This window comes from Macrobrachium rosenbergii, chromosome 22 (assembly GCF_040412425.1).
Source record: "Macrobrachium rosenbergii isolate ZJJX-2024 chromosome 22, ASM4041242v1, whole genome shotgun sequence".
In the NCBI taxonomy this organism is placed as follows: Eukaryota; Metazoa; Arthropoda; class Malacostraca; order Decapoda; family Palaemonidae; genus Macrobrachium; species Macrobrachium rosenbergii.
In genome coordinates, this window is record NC_089762.1 from 3,712,530 (window position 1) to 3,728,103 (window position 15,574).

The 15,574-nt window shown below is 38.1% G+C and overlaps 1 protein-coding gene across 13 annotated transcripts in view; it reads left to right on the forward strand.

The window, feature by feature from the left end:
- LOC136850542 (band 4.1-like protein 4) overlaps nt 1-15,574 on the forward strand; it is a 573,768-nt gene that overhangs the window by 535,134 nt on the left and 23,060 nt on the right. For all 13 annotated transcript variants that reach the window (XM_067124128.1, XM_067124130.1, XM_067124129.1 and 10 more), the window contains one exon: nt 13,958-14,046. In XM_067124128.1, coding sequence (XP_066980229.1) covers nt 13,958-14,046 — 89 coding nt within the window. The remainder of the gene's footprint in view (nt 1-13,957; nt 14,047-15,574) is intronic.

The window sequence follows — 15,574 nt, forward strand, 5'->3', positions numbered from 1 at the left end:
CTGGCGTTACAATGTTAACAGGGAAAAGGGAAAGTTGAGTAGGAGGAGATGCTTGTATAACCTCCAGAATCAACTCGACTCTTCCTCAAGGGGAAAACAGAAGCTGGGAGAGAATTTCAGGTCGTGGAAACAGACTGAAAGTCATCCAACCGGCCAGTCTGGTCTGAAGTGTGTCCCTTTCAGCACGTGACTGTAAAGGAATTAACTGGGCCAAATTACAAGGAGCAGCAGAGAGAGGAAATGTGAAACAAAGCTGTACGCCATTGGCTCTTATTTCACCATTGTCGAAATTGGAAAGGAAAGGAGGTTCACCCCATACGAAAATTAATTATAAAGGTGTTTAATTTTTATAAATTTAATATTTATAGAATAATTTGTCTGTCAAGGTTATATAACAAGGAAAGGAAGTTCATCTCATAAAATTAATTATCGGGGTGTTTAATTTTTATAAATTTAATGTTTATAGATTTTATCTGTCTGTCAGTGTTATAACAACGATATGTCGTCCAGGTTATAACAAAGATATGTCTCGCAGAGATAATTGTTGTTGTTTTTGCGTGGTTCTTGAGTCAGGTTGTAGTGATAATCACGCTAGTTCTGAGACAATTTTAATAGGGTTTGTACCCTGAAATATCCTAACAGAACGGGCATTTTGCTTACATTTCAACATCTGCCACTCGAGTCTGCGACCCTCTCAATTAGTTGAATTATAGCAATTACCGCCATTAGGGATGGAACTGAAAATGGGGTGTGTTCCTAAACTTAAGGATGAGGCCTATTGGTGGGTAATGGTAGAATTCTCAGCCATTTCAAAATTTCCAAAAGTATTCCCAGTCAGTGAGTTATTTTGACGTTACTGGTATCTTTTTGCATTGAAATGTAAGGAAACGGGTTAACATGTATTCATATATCTAAACTTCAAGTTTTTGCAAATATCACTTACATAAGCACGCGCATGCGCACAGCACACGTGTGTATGTATGGAAGTACAGATAAATAGTGTGTTTGGGGGCGAGGGAGAACCAGTTAAAATCGCTTGGTTTTTCCTTTCTTAACAACCTTCCAAAGAAATGTAATTCTCTGCCTTTTTGTCAGATAACAGATTGCTGTCAAGTCTAAATGTCTCTCCTTAAAGCATTTTAGAATAATGAAAATGGCAAATGCAATGACACTAAAACCAGCGTGACTGGGTCTTCATTGTGAGTGGTGAGGGAGAGTTCTGATTGGTCCTCAGCGTACCAGTCCAGTTCCAGTTTCCCCAGAGTCTCGCTCCCTGGATTTGTTGACGTTTGACAGGACCCTTCCTGCAATGTTGGCAGGTAGTTTGTCAGACGTGGTTGACAGCAAATGACTGGCCTTCTTAAACGCTTTATTCTTTTTTGCTGCTGTGATCATGCTGTTCGGAGAGCTGTCTTTTGTTTGCAAATTACATCCGAGAACGTGTTTCGTTGTTTGGCTGGAGGCAGCATGGGTAAACACTTGATGGATGTTTATCGCCTTACAGCCCCTGTTTGCAGTTGTTAGTATGTGGTTCTCCATTCAGTCTAAGAGCAGAATACTTCATGGACTTTTTTCCCCACAGATATATATATATATATATATATATATATATATATATATATATATATATATATATATATATATATATATATATATATATATATATATATATATATATATATATATATAAATGTTAGTTTATAAAATGTGTATATATAATAGATATATGTGTACACACATACACACACACAACATAGTTCGTTGGCGGCTGGCTTAGGACGGATTGATATGGACTTGGCTATCACAATCCATTCGATTACGAGTTTTTGTGTTTTATATTTTCTTACCATTGTAAGTTAAACTCGACCATTACCAAAACCTCAGAGACTCTTCCATGTGGTGATTTTTGTCTTTACAAAATTTGTAAAGACAAAAATCACGTTGCACATACTCAAGAGGACATTTAATGTCCTCTTGAGTATGTGCAACGTCCATCTTTAACTTTGCAAGGGATGGTTTTACCCTCATCAGTGAACGCATTTCCATTGTTGGTGTCCTCTTTTATCAATCCCGTGAAGGAAATCATAACTGACGTTTTATGAGTCATAGCAGTTCCTTTTACTGTACCTCCTTTCATATTCTCTTTCTTCCATCTTAATTTCCACCCTCTCCTGACAATTGATTCATAGTGCAACTGCTTTGAGGTTTTCCTCCCGTTACACCTTTGAAACGTTTTTACAGTAAGTTTCCGTTTCAGCGCTGAATGACCTCATAGGTCCCAGTGCTTGGTCTTTGGCCCAAATTCTATATTCAATTCAATGAGTAAAGGCAAAGATGCGATCAACGCACCAGTTTCATAGGCCCCCCCCCCCTCTCTCTCTCTCTCTCTCTCTCTCTCTCTCTCTCTCTCTCCCCATGAAGATTAATCATAGATAATGAGTTCTGACAGTCAAGATTGTGGCCATCTTCCGTTTAGATACATGTCAGTCTTCCAATGGCTCCACCAGACTAACTAGTCTCCCTTTGTTTGTACATTATTCTTGTTCATCATCACGGAGCTTTTAGCAGGAAACAGGAAAATTAGAAATGCAAAAAGAAAAAAAATCTTACGGAAATCCTATCTCAAAATGAATTTTGTAAAGAAACAAAATCTATGGAATAAGTGGTTTTGTGAGGCTTTTATGGAGGGTTAACATGCTATAACTGATCACATACACAATTGTTCTGTGCATTAGTAGAATCACTAAAAGGACCTCATTCAAACTGGATGGTATCTAATGGAGTATTTATTCAGAGAAAGATACAAGCTTTTTTGGACAGACAGTCCACAGTATCAAGTATCCGATACTTGATAATGTGGACTGTTTGTCCAGAAAGGTCCTTTAGTAATTATATATATATATATATATTGTAATATATATCTATGAATAAATACTCCATTAGATATCGTTGAAGTGTAAGATTCGAGAAAGTCTCTCTTTGCATTTGCATGGAAAATTTTTTATTCACGATGAATTTACTTCACTAATTAACTAAAGGCAGCAGGAATGACACCATTCAAATGTCCATAACATTGTAAGGGAAAAGTCACAATTTTTCCAAGTGTTGTTCCCTTCATCGAAACGTGAGGAACCAAAGGTCAACCAGTGACCCGGTCGTTGCCATTGCAGTCTTCAAGTAAAGTGAATACCTGTGACCACCCGTGGATCTTCAGATGAGGGTCATTTTCTAAAAAAAAAAATAAGTCTTTAGCTTTTGATTTTCCGGCCGTTCATGCGTGGTGGGCTAAAGCACCGCCCCCGGATGCACGTCAGATATGAATTGACCAGACAGGAAGAGGGTGATCGTCGATGATCAGAGGCTGTAAAGACAGCCATCATGTCAAGCGCCGGGAAGAAGAGGAGGGGGAGGAGGAGGAGGAGGAGGGCTTTGTGAGCGATTTCCACGGGGGAGGAAATATTGAAATAAAAATGGTGAGGCATCGAGCGGGGTTTTGTCACATTACGTGATGTCTACTTGTTTGCAGCTTATCGCCCGTAATAACTGTTAAGCAAGGCCTACGGGGTCTCGTTTAGTTGGGGGAAAATCTTTCCCCCTTCCTCAAAGGCTTATTTGTGCGTGCGCACATGTTTGTCTTGAATAATTGTTGGTAGAAGATGCTTCAAGAAAATTGTAAGGATTGTCCCCAGGAAATAGATAAGCTCATGGTGGTAGCTAAAGCAAAATGAATAATAATAATAATAATAATATTTAAATACTTGTTCCGACACAATGAAAGTACTGTAATTCCTAACGTAAAGGACCTGAGGTTTGTATAGTTAGGAAAAATGCAATTTACTTTTTAAAAAATGTGATTTATTATAGGATACGTCACTACAAATGTCTTGATAATGGTAGGTCTTTGTTTATTTATAAGTTGTTGCGCGTTTTGATTTTGTTTGAACTACAGGGAAGTCTTTTCGACCTCCCTATTCCAGCGAATTTGCAAATGTGTCCTGAGAATTTTCATATCTACCGAACGGAGGTCACAGTCAGGGTTCCCGAAAGATTTTTTTTTTTATTTTTTTTTTTAATATTGTGGACTTGCGTGTTTTTCGAATTGGAATCAATGGTTAAGTCTAATCCCTGGGAGTAGTTACGTGGGAAATATGTGAAAATGAAAAACTGTACGTTATTGACCTCTGATGACCTTTGGACTCCAGACTCTTATTTTCATGCTGGGTAGGGCAGAATGACAAGGTCTAGTGGAGAGGTCAGAAAGCTGGTGATTTACCAGTGTGGCAACGTTCTGAGAGAGAGAGAGAGAGAGAGAGAGAGAGAGAGAGCGAGAATAACAGAAATTTTTGTGTGTGTGTTTGTGTTGGGAGCTGATCCTATTTTTTTTTTTTTTTAAGTCTGTAGTCTGATTTCCCTTACTTTTTTTTCATTATACCTTGTTATTTTCTGGGCTTATGAGAAATGTGTTTCCTGCAGTAGTCAGCGTATCAGAGCTGTTGCTGTACCTAATTCGGACATAAAGGAAAAAGTCCGTAGTGCAAACTAATGACTCCTAAGAAAAAGCTGATTCACGTCTTCGTTGCTTGTAGTGATCTTCTTGTTCCCCTGTATTGAGACTTTTCCACGAAATTTATTGCCCTAAAAATATAACATTAAGGGTAATAATCCTTTAGTTCCACGCTTCCCCATTCCGTTAACGTCGTCTTTGAAGAAGAGCTTCCTTCTCTCCTTCCTTTCCTAGCACCTCGTATGATCTTCGTATCAATGAAATGCTCTTCAGAGTAATGTCGGGGTGTCACGGATATAATCATCTACTTCGCCCACATTACTGGTGACTTGCTATATACTTGCGCGTTGAAATCTCCCCTAAAATGCCTTATTCCCAAAGCCCCGCGGGAGGACAGGCGTCATCCGTGGGGGGCCTGGCAGTAAATTTCTCGCTAAGTATTGCGGTTTGGGGAATGGACATTTTGGGGCTGTTTGGTATGTCTTCGGTTCAAGAGAAATGTCCCTTTGATGGTCAGCTGGCCCTCTCAACCACCAGCCTTCGAAAAGACTTCCTTTCAGCCCCTCTCATTGGGTGGAAATGGAGTAGAATTTGTTTGCTCTTAACATTTTTTTTGTTAACACTTCCTACTTAACTGTATTCTTTGCCAGATACACGAAGACGCGATCTTTTTTTTTTTTTTTTTTTTTTTTTTTTTTTTTTTGAGAGAGAGAGAGAGAAGTTGAAACAATAGATTCGACATGATTACGGCCATGAATACATACACACGCACTATATATTTTATATATATATATATATATATATATATATATATATATATATATATATATATATATATATATATATAATGAATATAAATATCTCGAAGAAATGTTTAGTATATTTTAAATATCATGTTAGTACAAATTTCATATGGTTAAACTACAGTATATTGATAGAGAAATTTTTCTTTTTAATTTCTGGATGGACTTCATCAGAACTGGCTGCATGAATAAAAAATCACACATTTTCTGTCGTGTGTGGTGAAGTATCGGATAGGATGCTTATACTAGAAAGTACATCGACTATTTTCCATCTCTATAAATTGACACGCTTGTTAACTTACGTAGCAACGAACCAGTGAAATATTCCATCTTGTTTCTTTTGGGTTACTTGTAGTAATGGAACTTCAAGTCCGCAGTATGGCAGTGTTTTAACCGCCTATCCTTTAACACCTCGATTGTTAAAATGGTTGCTTAATTTGTAATATACAAATTTCCTTCTTAAAGAGTGGATGCATTCGAAACCGAGGTAAAGGTTTTTCTTTTGCCAGAAGAGAAATAACGAAAGCGGTTTCCATTCACTTTAGATGTTATTTATTATGACTGTCATAATAAATAACACGTTTTTGAAGGGTTCTCCCCCCCTTCTTTAGAAAACACACCGTGAAAGGAGGAAGTAGAAAAAAAAAGTGATAATGAAGGAAGCGCCCAGAACCAGCCGAAAGCAACAGAATTTATAAGAAAATCCCTCCGAAGCGGTAACTCACGCCTTACCTTGTCATTTCGGAGGCAATTGCTTGAGAACTCTAGGTGGAGTTCATTGGCAAAGACGGTTTCAGGACAGGATAGCATACATTATGAGCGGGGATAAAATGGCTCGGATTGCGATTCCCAGCTATTTCTGTCATGACAGCCACTTTACGACACCGACCGTATTTTTTATCCATTATGCCTTCATTTACATTGGTGGGTGGGGGTTGGGGGGGCCAGTGACATATTGCGATCATATTTTCAAGTGTCTGTATACTCCGGTTCGCGATGATGATGATTTTGGGGGGTCTTTGAACTGTTCGTCTTCATCCATGGTAGGAAGACACATTCCATCCCCCGTTAGTGCCGTCAGTGCACCTCATGCTGTGCACTGTAGGCATTACTTGAGAAGGTTCATTGCAGCGTCTCTTCGGCCCTTAGCTGCAACCCCTTTCATTCATCTATTGTACCTGTCTTTCTCCCATCGTACTTTCCACACACTCCGAACAATTGATTCACAGTGCAACTGCTTTGAGGTTTTCCTCCTGTTGCGCCTTTCAAACCTTTCTACTGTCAATTTCCGTTTCAACGCTGAATGGCCTCATAGGTCCCAGCTCTTGGCCTTTGGCCCAAATTCTGTATTCTGTTCTGTTCGATACATTGTATCCTCTGGGAGGATCTATCGTTCCCAATGGTTTTTCTACCGATGACAAGAACACAAAGGTAACGTGTGAAGAGTTTTACGCTTTTAACAGAAATTAATACTTAATTCGATTATGTGCAAGAGCAAAGAAGCTGCAAAAATGGATCTAGCTTATGACTGCATTACTATGCTTTGTGACAGATTGCATAGGTTATAAAAATGACGGCATGCCGATTTGTTGAACGTTTCAATTTACATAAGCCACTGGTTGAAAGCTAAACAGTTTTACATCTTTTTCTTATTTCGTGGGGTATAGGAGTCTAGGATAGTTGACCTGGGCACTTGAGACTTCCTCGAAACAGGTCAAGAAGGCAAACATGGAAGACAAGGATTTAACAGAATTGAGAATTTAAAATAAAAAAAAGTGAGATTCGTTTTTCTAAACATCGAAACTCCGAGTAATTACACTTAATGATAAAACTTGATTCAGACAAAACTTGATATACTCAGACATCAAGTGTCTTCGTTTTTTAATGTCCCAAAGCGATTTGCTCATTTTGTTTGTATTTTTCAAAAACTGGTGTTTCCGTTTTTCTGTAGATTTTTTTTTTTTTCTCCAAATATATTTTCCGGATGTTGAAGATGATGGCTTGATTTGAACCGTTTTGTCTTCCCAATAGCTTGTAGACCATTTCAGTATCTTCTACATACGGTGAGTGTTACTTGCGAATTCGTAACCATTATATTTCTCAAGACTAGAAAAATCCGAAGAATTACCGTATTATTCTTTTTTTTCAGTTTATGAATGGAGACCGTGATGGCTGAGGCCTTACGCAATTCGTGTCAGTTAAAAGATTATGAATCTGTGTTTTGCCTTGTTTGATGGCTGTGGCCTTATGCAATTCGTGTCAGTTAAAACATTATGAATCTGTGTTTTGTCTTGTCATTTTCTGATCGGTTACTCGAGCGCCTACATCGCGGCAGATATGTTTTTGTTCAGCCCATCCAAGAAAACTGGCATTTGTTTACGTAGATTTCAGGTATCTCAGAGAATTTACTGAAGCCTCTTAAATATGTTAATTGCTTCCTGTGTTTTTATTGCAAAATTTATTTTGTGGGTTTGACGTTGATCGTCGTGAATTCCAAATCGTTATTGATTTATAGTCTCGTTTCATTTTACAGTCGCCTGTATGAACATTCCATTTTTATTGTAGCCTGCTATTTCCTGTTCCCTTGCCCGTCGTTTTTTTATTGCCCTTTCTCCGAAATCGTTCGCCCTCGGGGGCCACTCGTAGAAGCTAAGGTTTTGGTCAAAGCCAAGAAGTTACAATAAATCTTAGATGGGGGAGGAAGGCGAACTGGCGCTGTTTATCAAAGTCACTAGGAATTACAGGGCTGTCCACACTGTTTATTTAGGCAGTTAATCATCATCATCTTCTTTTGTAGCTGACCTCAATGGCAGGCTCTGTTCTCGAGGTTAAAAAAAAACAAGAATTTTTTGTATTTATGTTGCTTTGATATGTCCCTCATAAAGGAGTGCGTATGCAGAAATATGTGGTTTTAAGATAACCTAGCAAAATTGATTTGTCACCTTGTCTGCAAAAAGAGGTAAGAAAAATTTTACAATAGTCTTTCTTCAGATTCGACTCTTGATTGAGATGAAACTATTCCACCCATTGATGACTTTTTTTTTATTGTAGACCAAACCAATGACGTGAAACTTCAGTATACAACGAACTGAATCACTTGACTTTAAAAAGAAAAAAAATATTATTGCGTCCCCACACGCTCAGTTATCCCAAGAAAATCGCCTTTAAAAGCGAATGGCGGAGATTTATGTCTAGGAGCCTTTAAAAACCAGTAAAATCAATTTCCAGGTTACGTGTGCTCACGTCCCTTCATTTCGCGAATGATTACAAAGATCTCGGGTACTTAGTATCGATAGACATTTCTACTCGAATACCGTCCACGATACAAGGAAGTCGTTTGCACGTTCCCCAAATGAACGCACACCTCATTCCGTACACGTCAGGAATGAGTCGACTCCACTCGATAAGTTTTGAGAATCCTTTCAATGAGGCTTAGGTGGCGCAGTCTCGTTATTATGGTTTTTATATTCGTCTGGTCTTGTTTTGGTCAGTGTGAATTTCGCCGAATTCCAATTATGATCCTAGATTTTCCTTGAACGAGTATTTTTTAAGTCCCACGAAGGGGCTTTTTCTACTTGGAAATTCGTGTTTTTGATGAAATAACCAGTATCGCTCCATCGGTTTTGCTAGTGAAAAAAAAACTAGTTTTAATATTCTGTCCACAGGCAATTAAAAGACAAAATTTTATAGTTTCAGTACGTTAACTGAAATGGATTGCATGACGATCCAGATTATAGGTAAGGGCGGTTGCTGAGTTATAATTCCATGACGACTCTCCCTTCATAGAAGAGATTTTTTTTTATCAATATTTGTTGTTATCCGTGCTTATTGCTTTTATTTTCTTTAAAATGTAAAATGCCGTGATGTACTAGCTATCTTGCAACTTGTGTTTTGTGTCCATTAAAAGATATTAATTTTTTTTTATTTAAGAAACAGGAGATCAGCGCCTGCCCTATGAGCCTACAGAGGCCCAGGAGGACTTAAAGTCTAACTTTAACGTACTATTGTCATTCGTTAGATTATTTATAAACATTTAAATCTGTGTATTGAGTAATAAAATAAAACTGGAGGGAATAGAATCCCTTTGCTTATCAATCAGATTTGATATCTTTGCACAGTTGATGTTTGTGTCTATGATGTTGTAATAGAGAGGTGTGTGAGTGGGTGGGTGGGTGGGTGGGGGCGGCCACCGCTGCTTTACCAAAGCACCACAGTACACGTTCCATCCCCGCCTTTCATTCCGTACGCAATCGGACTGGGAGGAAGTGAATGTGGCTCCTTGATCGCATTCGCATCTCGATCAGTATGTTTTGAGATGCCCTTCATGTAGGCTTTTGGACGCTGACCAAACTGATCGGAGAATAGACGATTCGCCACATTAATACGAGGGTCACGTGTCGGCAGTTATGACTACTTATTTCTTCATGCATGTGAGCGGGTTTTTTTTTTTTTTATTATTTCTTTCAGATTTTGATCACGTGGTGAGACATATTCTTATCATCATGGCCGTTGACAGAAATCAGTCTGTCATGGTTATAGTAATAGAGTGCTTTGCAAACTTGAAGCATTTGGTCATTTTAGTACCTGTTAGATATTAGCTCATTGGCTTTTATAAAGAAATTGTGTATCAGGAGTACTGTCGACGACTACAAAATCTTGGTTTTCCTATTCTTTTGGTGCGAAATACCTTTGATTGCCAGTTTATCCACGTGCCATCCACCTTCTCAGTCACTCTCTGCACGAGCATTATTATAAAAAAAATATCCATGGATTTTTTTTTTGTGGTGGTTATGTTAAAAATCTTGCTTGCGCCAAGTAATCGTAGTCCTTGAGCGTTGCTCCGTATGTATATTGCGACCCTAAGGTCGACGCCTGATGTTCAGCCGTTTTTCAGCCAAGAAGTTCTTCATAAGGCGTCTCTTTTCGACGGGGGAAAAACCGCACCACTTATGAAATGGCGCCGACGAAAAAGCAGCCGAAGGTCTTGATATTACAGCAATTATCCTCGATTACCCATTTTCCATTCTCTTTTACTTGTATAGGTTCCCTTTTCTTCCTTTCTCCCTCCCCCCACCCCCACTCCGGCCCGCCCTCCTCTCCCCAAGAGCTCTTACCTACCGCAGTTACGTTCTTGGGCCGTAATCATTCTAAAAGCTTCCAATTTCTGACGTGGGGGAACGTCGCCGGCATTAATTTAATCAAGTCATAAGTCCTAACGCTCTGCTGATAAGCCGTGTAATAATAGACCTTTGGGCCTATCTCCCGAAAATCCTCTTGGTTTCTTTTTCTTTTTTTTCTCTCTCTTGGGCGTCAGTGCCTACACCTGCTACACTTCCTCGGCTTCTCGATCAGCGAAACGGATTCATGAAGTCGGTGTCATGTCGTCTGGGAATTACTCCAGTGTTTTTATGTGTCACTTCCAGTGGCCATTGGCTCAGCGTTGGTCGCTGCAGTTGCTCTTTTAATGCGTCTACTTATTCCAGGATCGCGTTTGAAGAGCTATGAAATGGGCTGGTATGGGGGATGCTCGGACTCTTACCTGGAGCTGAAAGAGAGGTAGAGAAAGCAATTAGGTAATTACACCTTTTCCACCAAACGGCGCCAGGTGCTCTCACGCCCCCTCTATCATTCCAGAGAGAGAGAGAGAGAGAGAGAGAGAGAGAGAGAGAATAAGCGGTTTTGCGACTTTTAGGGAGAATATCTCTCTCTCTCTCTCTCTCTCTCTCTCTCTTTGATTTCTTATTCAAATATAGTTTTGACACGTAAAATGTATCTGTTTATTGTCTAGAAATTATTAAAACTATTACTTGTGTGTTTAATAAATTTTGCGATCGTCCTACTTTCATCTTTCCTCCTTTACAATTTTTGTGTTCCTTTAAAGGACACTTTGAATTTTGACCCTTCGTTCCGCAGTCGGTATAATTAATCCGTAATTTTAGTATTTAGTAACATTACTATCATCTTTGTGTGAATAATCCTGGGGATTGTAATCTCCATATCCAAAGTCCTTCCCATGCCTCTGTCACAAAATTTGGCATCTCAGCGTCAGTTCATATGAAAATGTTACCCTATCAAGCTACTGGTGACACTGATGGTCACGTGACTTCTTAAAGCCATGACCCGGATGATGCCTCAAGGAGCATATAAGGGATTCAAAAGGATATGATGAATAGAATAGTTTCCTTTAGTGAGGCATTGGGTTAGAGATGGTCCGGGATGCCCGTGGTCTGTCGGATAGTTGCAAAAGAAATCTGGAAGAAAAAGGGGGTGTTTTTATCGTCCCTCACTTCAAACAGTGTATGCAATTCAAGCCCCCACAAGAATATAATCACGAGAACTCTATTCAGCTTCACAAAACGCACACAATCTTCTCGAACTGCCCGAGGCCAACAGAGGGACGATGGGATAAGATGGGAGACTTAATAGTGGCTTTTTCGTATAATAGAAAACGATACACAGAAAAATGTTTGAGGGGTAACTTGAGCAGAAAAAAAAGGGGGAGGGGTGGTGGGACCTCCCCCCCCAACTCCTCCAGGGTCTCTCTTATCATAATGCTGACATTGTCTGCTAAGTGCGCCTTTTATTGGTTTATGGTTCTTTTATTGTAAACCTACAAGATAGTTCAGTGCAGACTTTTCTTTTGATTTTAAAGAGCTTATTGTAACCTCTGCAGATATAATTCTCTCTCTCTCTCTCTCTCTCTCTCTCTCTCTCTCTCTCTCTCTCTCTCTCTTTAAGCTTTAGTTTCATTTAAAGTGAAATTAAAAGTAATTTTAAGTATAAGTTGCAATATCCTTATGTAATATTTATGTATTTATATGCATAAATGATTAAATTTTTTTATTAATCCTTTTAGACGTAAGAGGTATTGCCTCGAGAAAAAATGACCGTCATTGGCACTTCAGACTTGAATGCAGAGTCAAGGACAAACCCCCACGTGTAGGAAAATTGACATCAGCTGCTTCACATGCCTAAACAGAACGTATAAACAGGTCTCCGATTCCTCTCGCTTGCCTGTCGTCCCCTTTTTTGCTTCTTGGATATTAAAGGCCTGTTTTTGCAGTGTCTTTTACACACGCTTTAGTTACACCCCCCAATCGGGTACATCTTGTGTAGTCAGTGTTTACACCTCATCTTAACAGTATCCACCTTTCTCTCTGATTTGCTTTAAACGTAACACTTCTGTTCTGTAAAGTAGAGTTGGCTGAACAACCTGTCATTGCATCCAGATTTTCGTTTTTTACACCTCATCTTAACAGTATCCACCTTTTTCTCTGATTTTTGCTTTAAACGTAACACTTCTATTCTGTAAAGTAGAGTTGGCTGAACAACCTGTTATTGCATCCAGATTTTCGTTTTAAGACTTGAAGCGTCTGTTCTGCTACATTCCTTGCCTCACATATTTTTGAGTTTCCTTATTTTAGGTAGCCATTATCCGTTCGTTTGCTCCAAAATACCCCCGGTGGATCAATTACCTCCATTCTTCCATCATCTGTTTAAACACGAATTGCTCCATCATTTTATCTGCCGTTTACCGTCATCACCTTGCTCTTGCCAACGCTCGCTTTCAACTCTTCGCAAACGCTTTCAAATTGGTATCTATCGAAATCATCCACTTGGATACCATAAGGTAATGGCTCAATCTCGTCTTTGATTGTTAGGAAGAGAGTCGTGCCTATGAAGAAACTGCTGTAAAACCATCGGTTATTTTCTATTCTATTGCTCGAAAAAGCGATGTTTAAGTGGACTTGCTCTATGCGATGGGTAAGAGATGCAATTTTTGTGAAGTATTTTTTAAAACGAAAACTACAAGTGGTATCGTAACTGTTCGCGTTTTTGTGTAGAAAACGGTAATACTTTTGTGTGCCATTTTTTATCCTTTACTGATGTTATTTATTAAACAGGCTAATTAAATTTCGAGGAATGAGTTTCGACTTATATATGTAGGAAGTCGTTCAAGCATTCACCATTTCTGTATAACTTGACAGACCTCCCTAGTGGAAGACTGTTTGCCAGCGTTACTGGTGTTTCTGTGTCCGCATTTTCGGTCGAAAGGTCGACTTTGTTTTTATGTGAATCTTCCGTACTAGAGCGACGGAGAAATGAGCAGGCTGAATAAGATTTGGAAATCACATCACTCTAACTTGCATACGAAAGCAAGATTATACTCTTAGTACAGAATTGTAGTGCTGAGTAGACATCATGGTATAGTAATGAAATTTTATAAAAAAAAAAAAAAAAAAAAGTGGTGTTTTCTTAAAGAGACAAAGTGGCATTATACAGTAAAATAACCAATATTTTTATTGCCTAAACAAATGAACTATAGCTATCCCGACTGTAGAAAGATTAATTTCCAATAAATATCTGGCAGATCGCAGTGTCGTATATCTTTATATAAATACTTATGAAACTGAACTTCATTAGTTACAAAAAAAAATTCATTTATTGAATATTGAGATTTGTTTTCAGTTTTACCAGAGACTGTCATCGATGAGTACATGCTTTCTGCATATTTCACAGCTTCCAAAGTTAGAACCTTAACGGTATGAAAAAAAAAAAATATTACGTATTGTGTAGTTTGCAAACTATATTTTTGTTTTACTGGTAAATTGCTGGTGTGGTGACATTTAAAACTTCGTTTCCTTTTCAGGGAGAAGATAATATAGAATACTTCCTCGGTTTGACTCCCTCCGGTGTCATCGTCCTGAGGAACAAAGCCAAAGTAGGAAATTACTTTTGGTAAGTAGGCAGGTTTTGTTTTGCTTCCTTGGTGTAAAAACTCTCTCGTTTCCAAGCGCCAGCAGACTCTGCCGAGGTTTCTTGCTGGTGGACTTTGCGTAAGATGTCGCTTCTCTCTTTGTAGGGAAGTTTGTATTTTTATGGTATGGGTGTGTTCTGCGGTCCTCATTTATGGTTTTTACTTATATGTAATATCTATATATATATATATATATATATATATATATATATATATATATATATATATATATATATATATATATATATATATATATATATATATATATATATATATATATATATATATATAAATATATTTATATATACATATATATATTTATATATATAGATATATATATATATATATGTGTGTGTATATGTGTGTGTGTGTCTGTATGTGTATGTAGGAAGGAATAGAACGGTGAAAATGACAAGGTCAAGCAAAGTAAGTACATAATATATTTTTAATTCATGCACTGACTGCATGTGGTTGTATAAGTTTTTACAGAAATTATAGATAGTAGGCTATATATATATATATATATATATATATATATATATATATATATATATATATATATATATATATATATAAACAGTTCTTACACCATCAGTCACTGTTTTCAATGCCATGTCCTATTTAGATAAGGGAAATTCACGGTGGGGGTAGTTTGCACCCCCAACATGGTGGAAGAACTCTCCGCCCATCTTATTACCCCCTTGACCTTTTTAAAAGAAGAGTTTCAAAGCTATATAATTTCCTGTTTTATAGTTTCATGGTTTGACAGATGATTTACTGTCATCGAGTTAGTGGTATGTCGGTCTGATGGAGTGTGGTGATGGCTTTGTGTTTTAATCCTTACTTTTGTAGTCCTTGAGTAAGTACGTCACTTAAGTGAGCAACGCCGATGATCCCTAAATGGTATTACTGATGAAACGTTGAATATATTCCTCTGGAAGATCCATTCATTTATGGAATTTTGGCCTTCTAGCGTTAACGCGTGTTATTCATTTTTCATGTCCAAGGAAAAAACGCTTCCTTTGTACTTGTTAAACCCTGGAACTTCGTTGCGGTAAAATGTTCATACAGAGAAAAGTGCTGTGTTAGGTACAGGTGGCAGATACTAGCAGGCAGAAGTTATCAACGTTTCAGGTCATTAAAAAATGTTCTACGAATGCAGCAACATGTGAGCAGTTACCAGTCATTGAAGCTCCCTATTCGAGCAGCCTTTGCCAGCGATTCTAAGATTCCACTTTGGTTCTCGAAGGAATATTTGTGAGAAGTGAATATTCAGAGGGGTCTCTTCCGTAAAATAAAATGAGTTCAATATTATGGAAGTCGGGAGGAATATTTGAATCAAATTGGCATAACTGACGTTTTATTTGGGTTTATTTCATCCAAATTCTTCAAAAGTAGATAACAGCCGCCAGAACAGGTCCGACATCTCTGTGGTTTCACTTGAACCTGTCTTTGTCTGTTTTGGATAACATCTGTTAGTTTCTTGATGTTAAATATGATTATTATTTT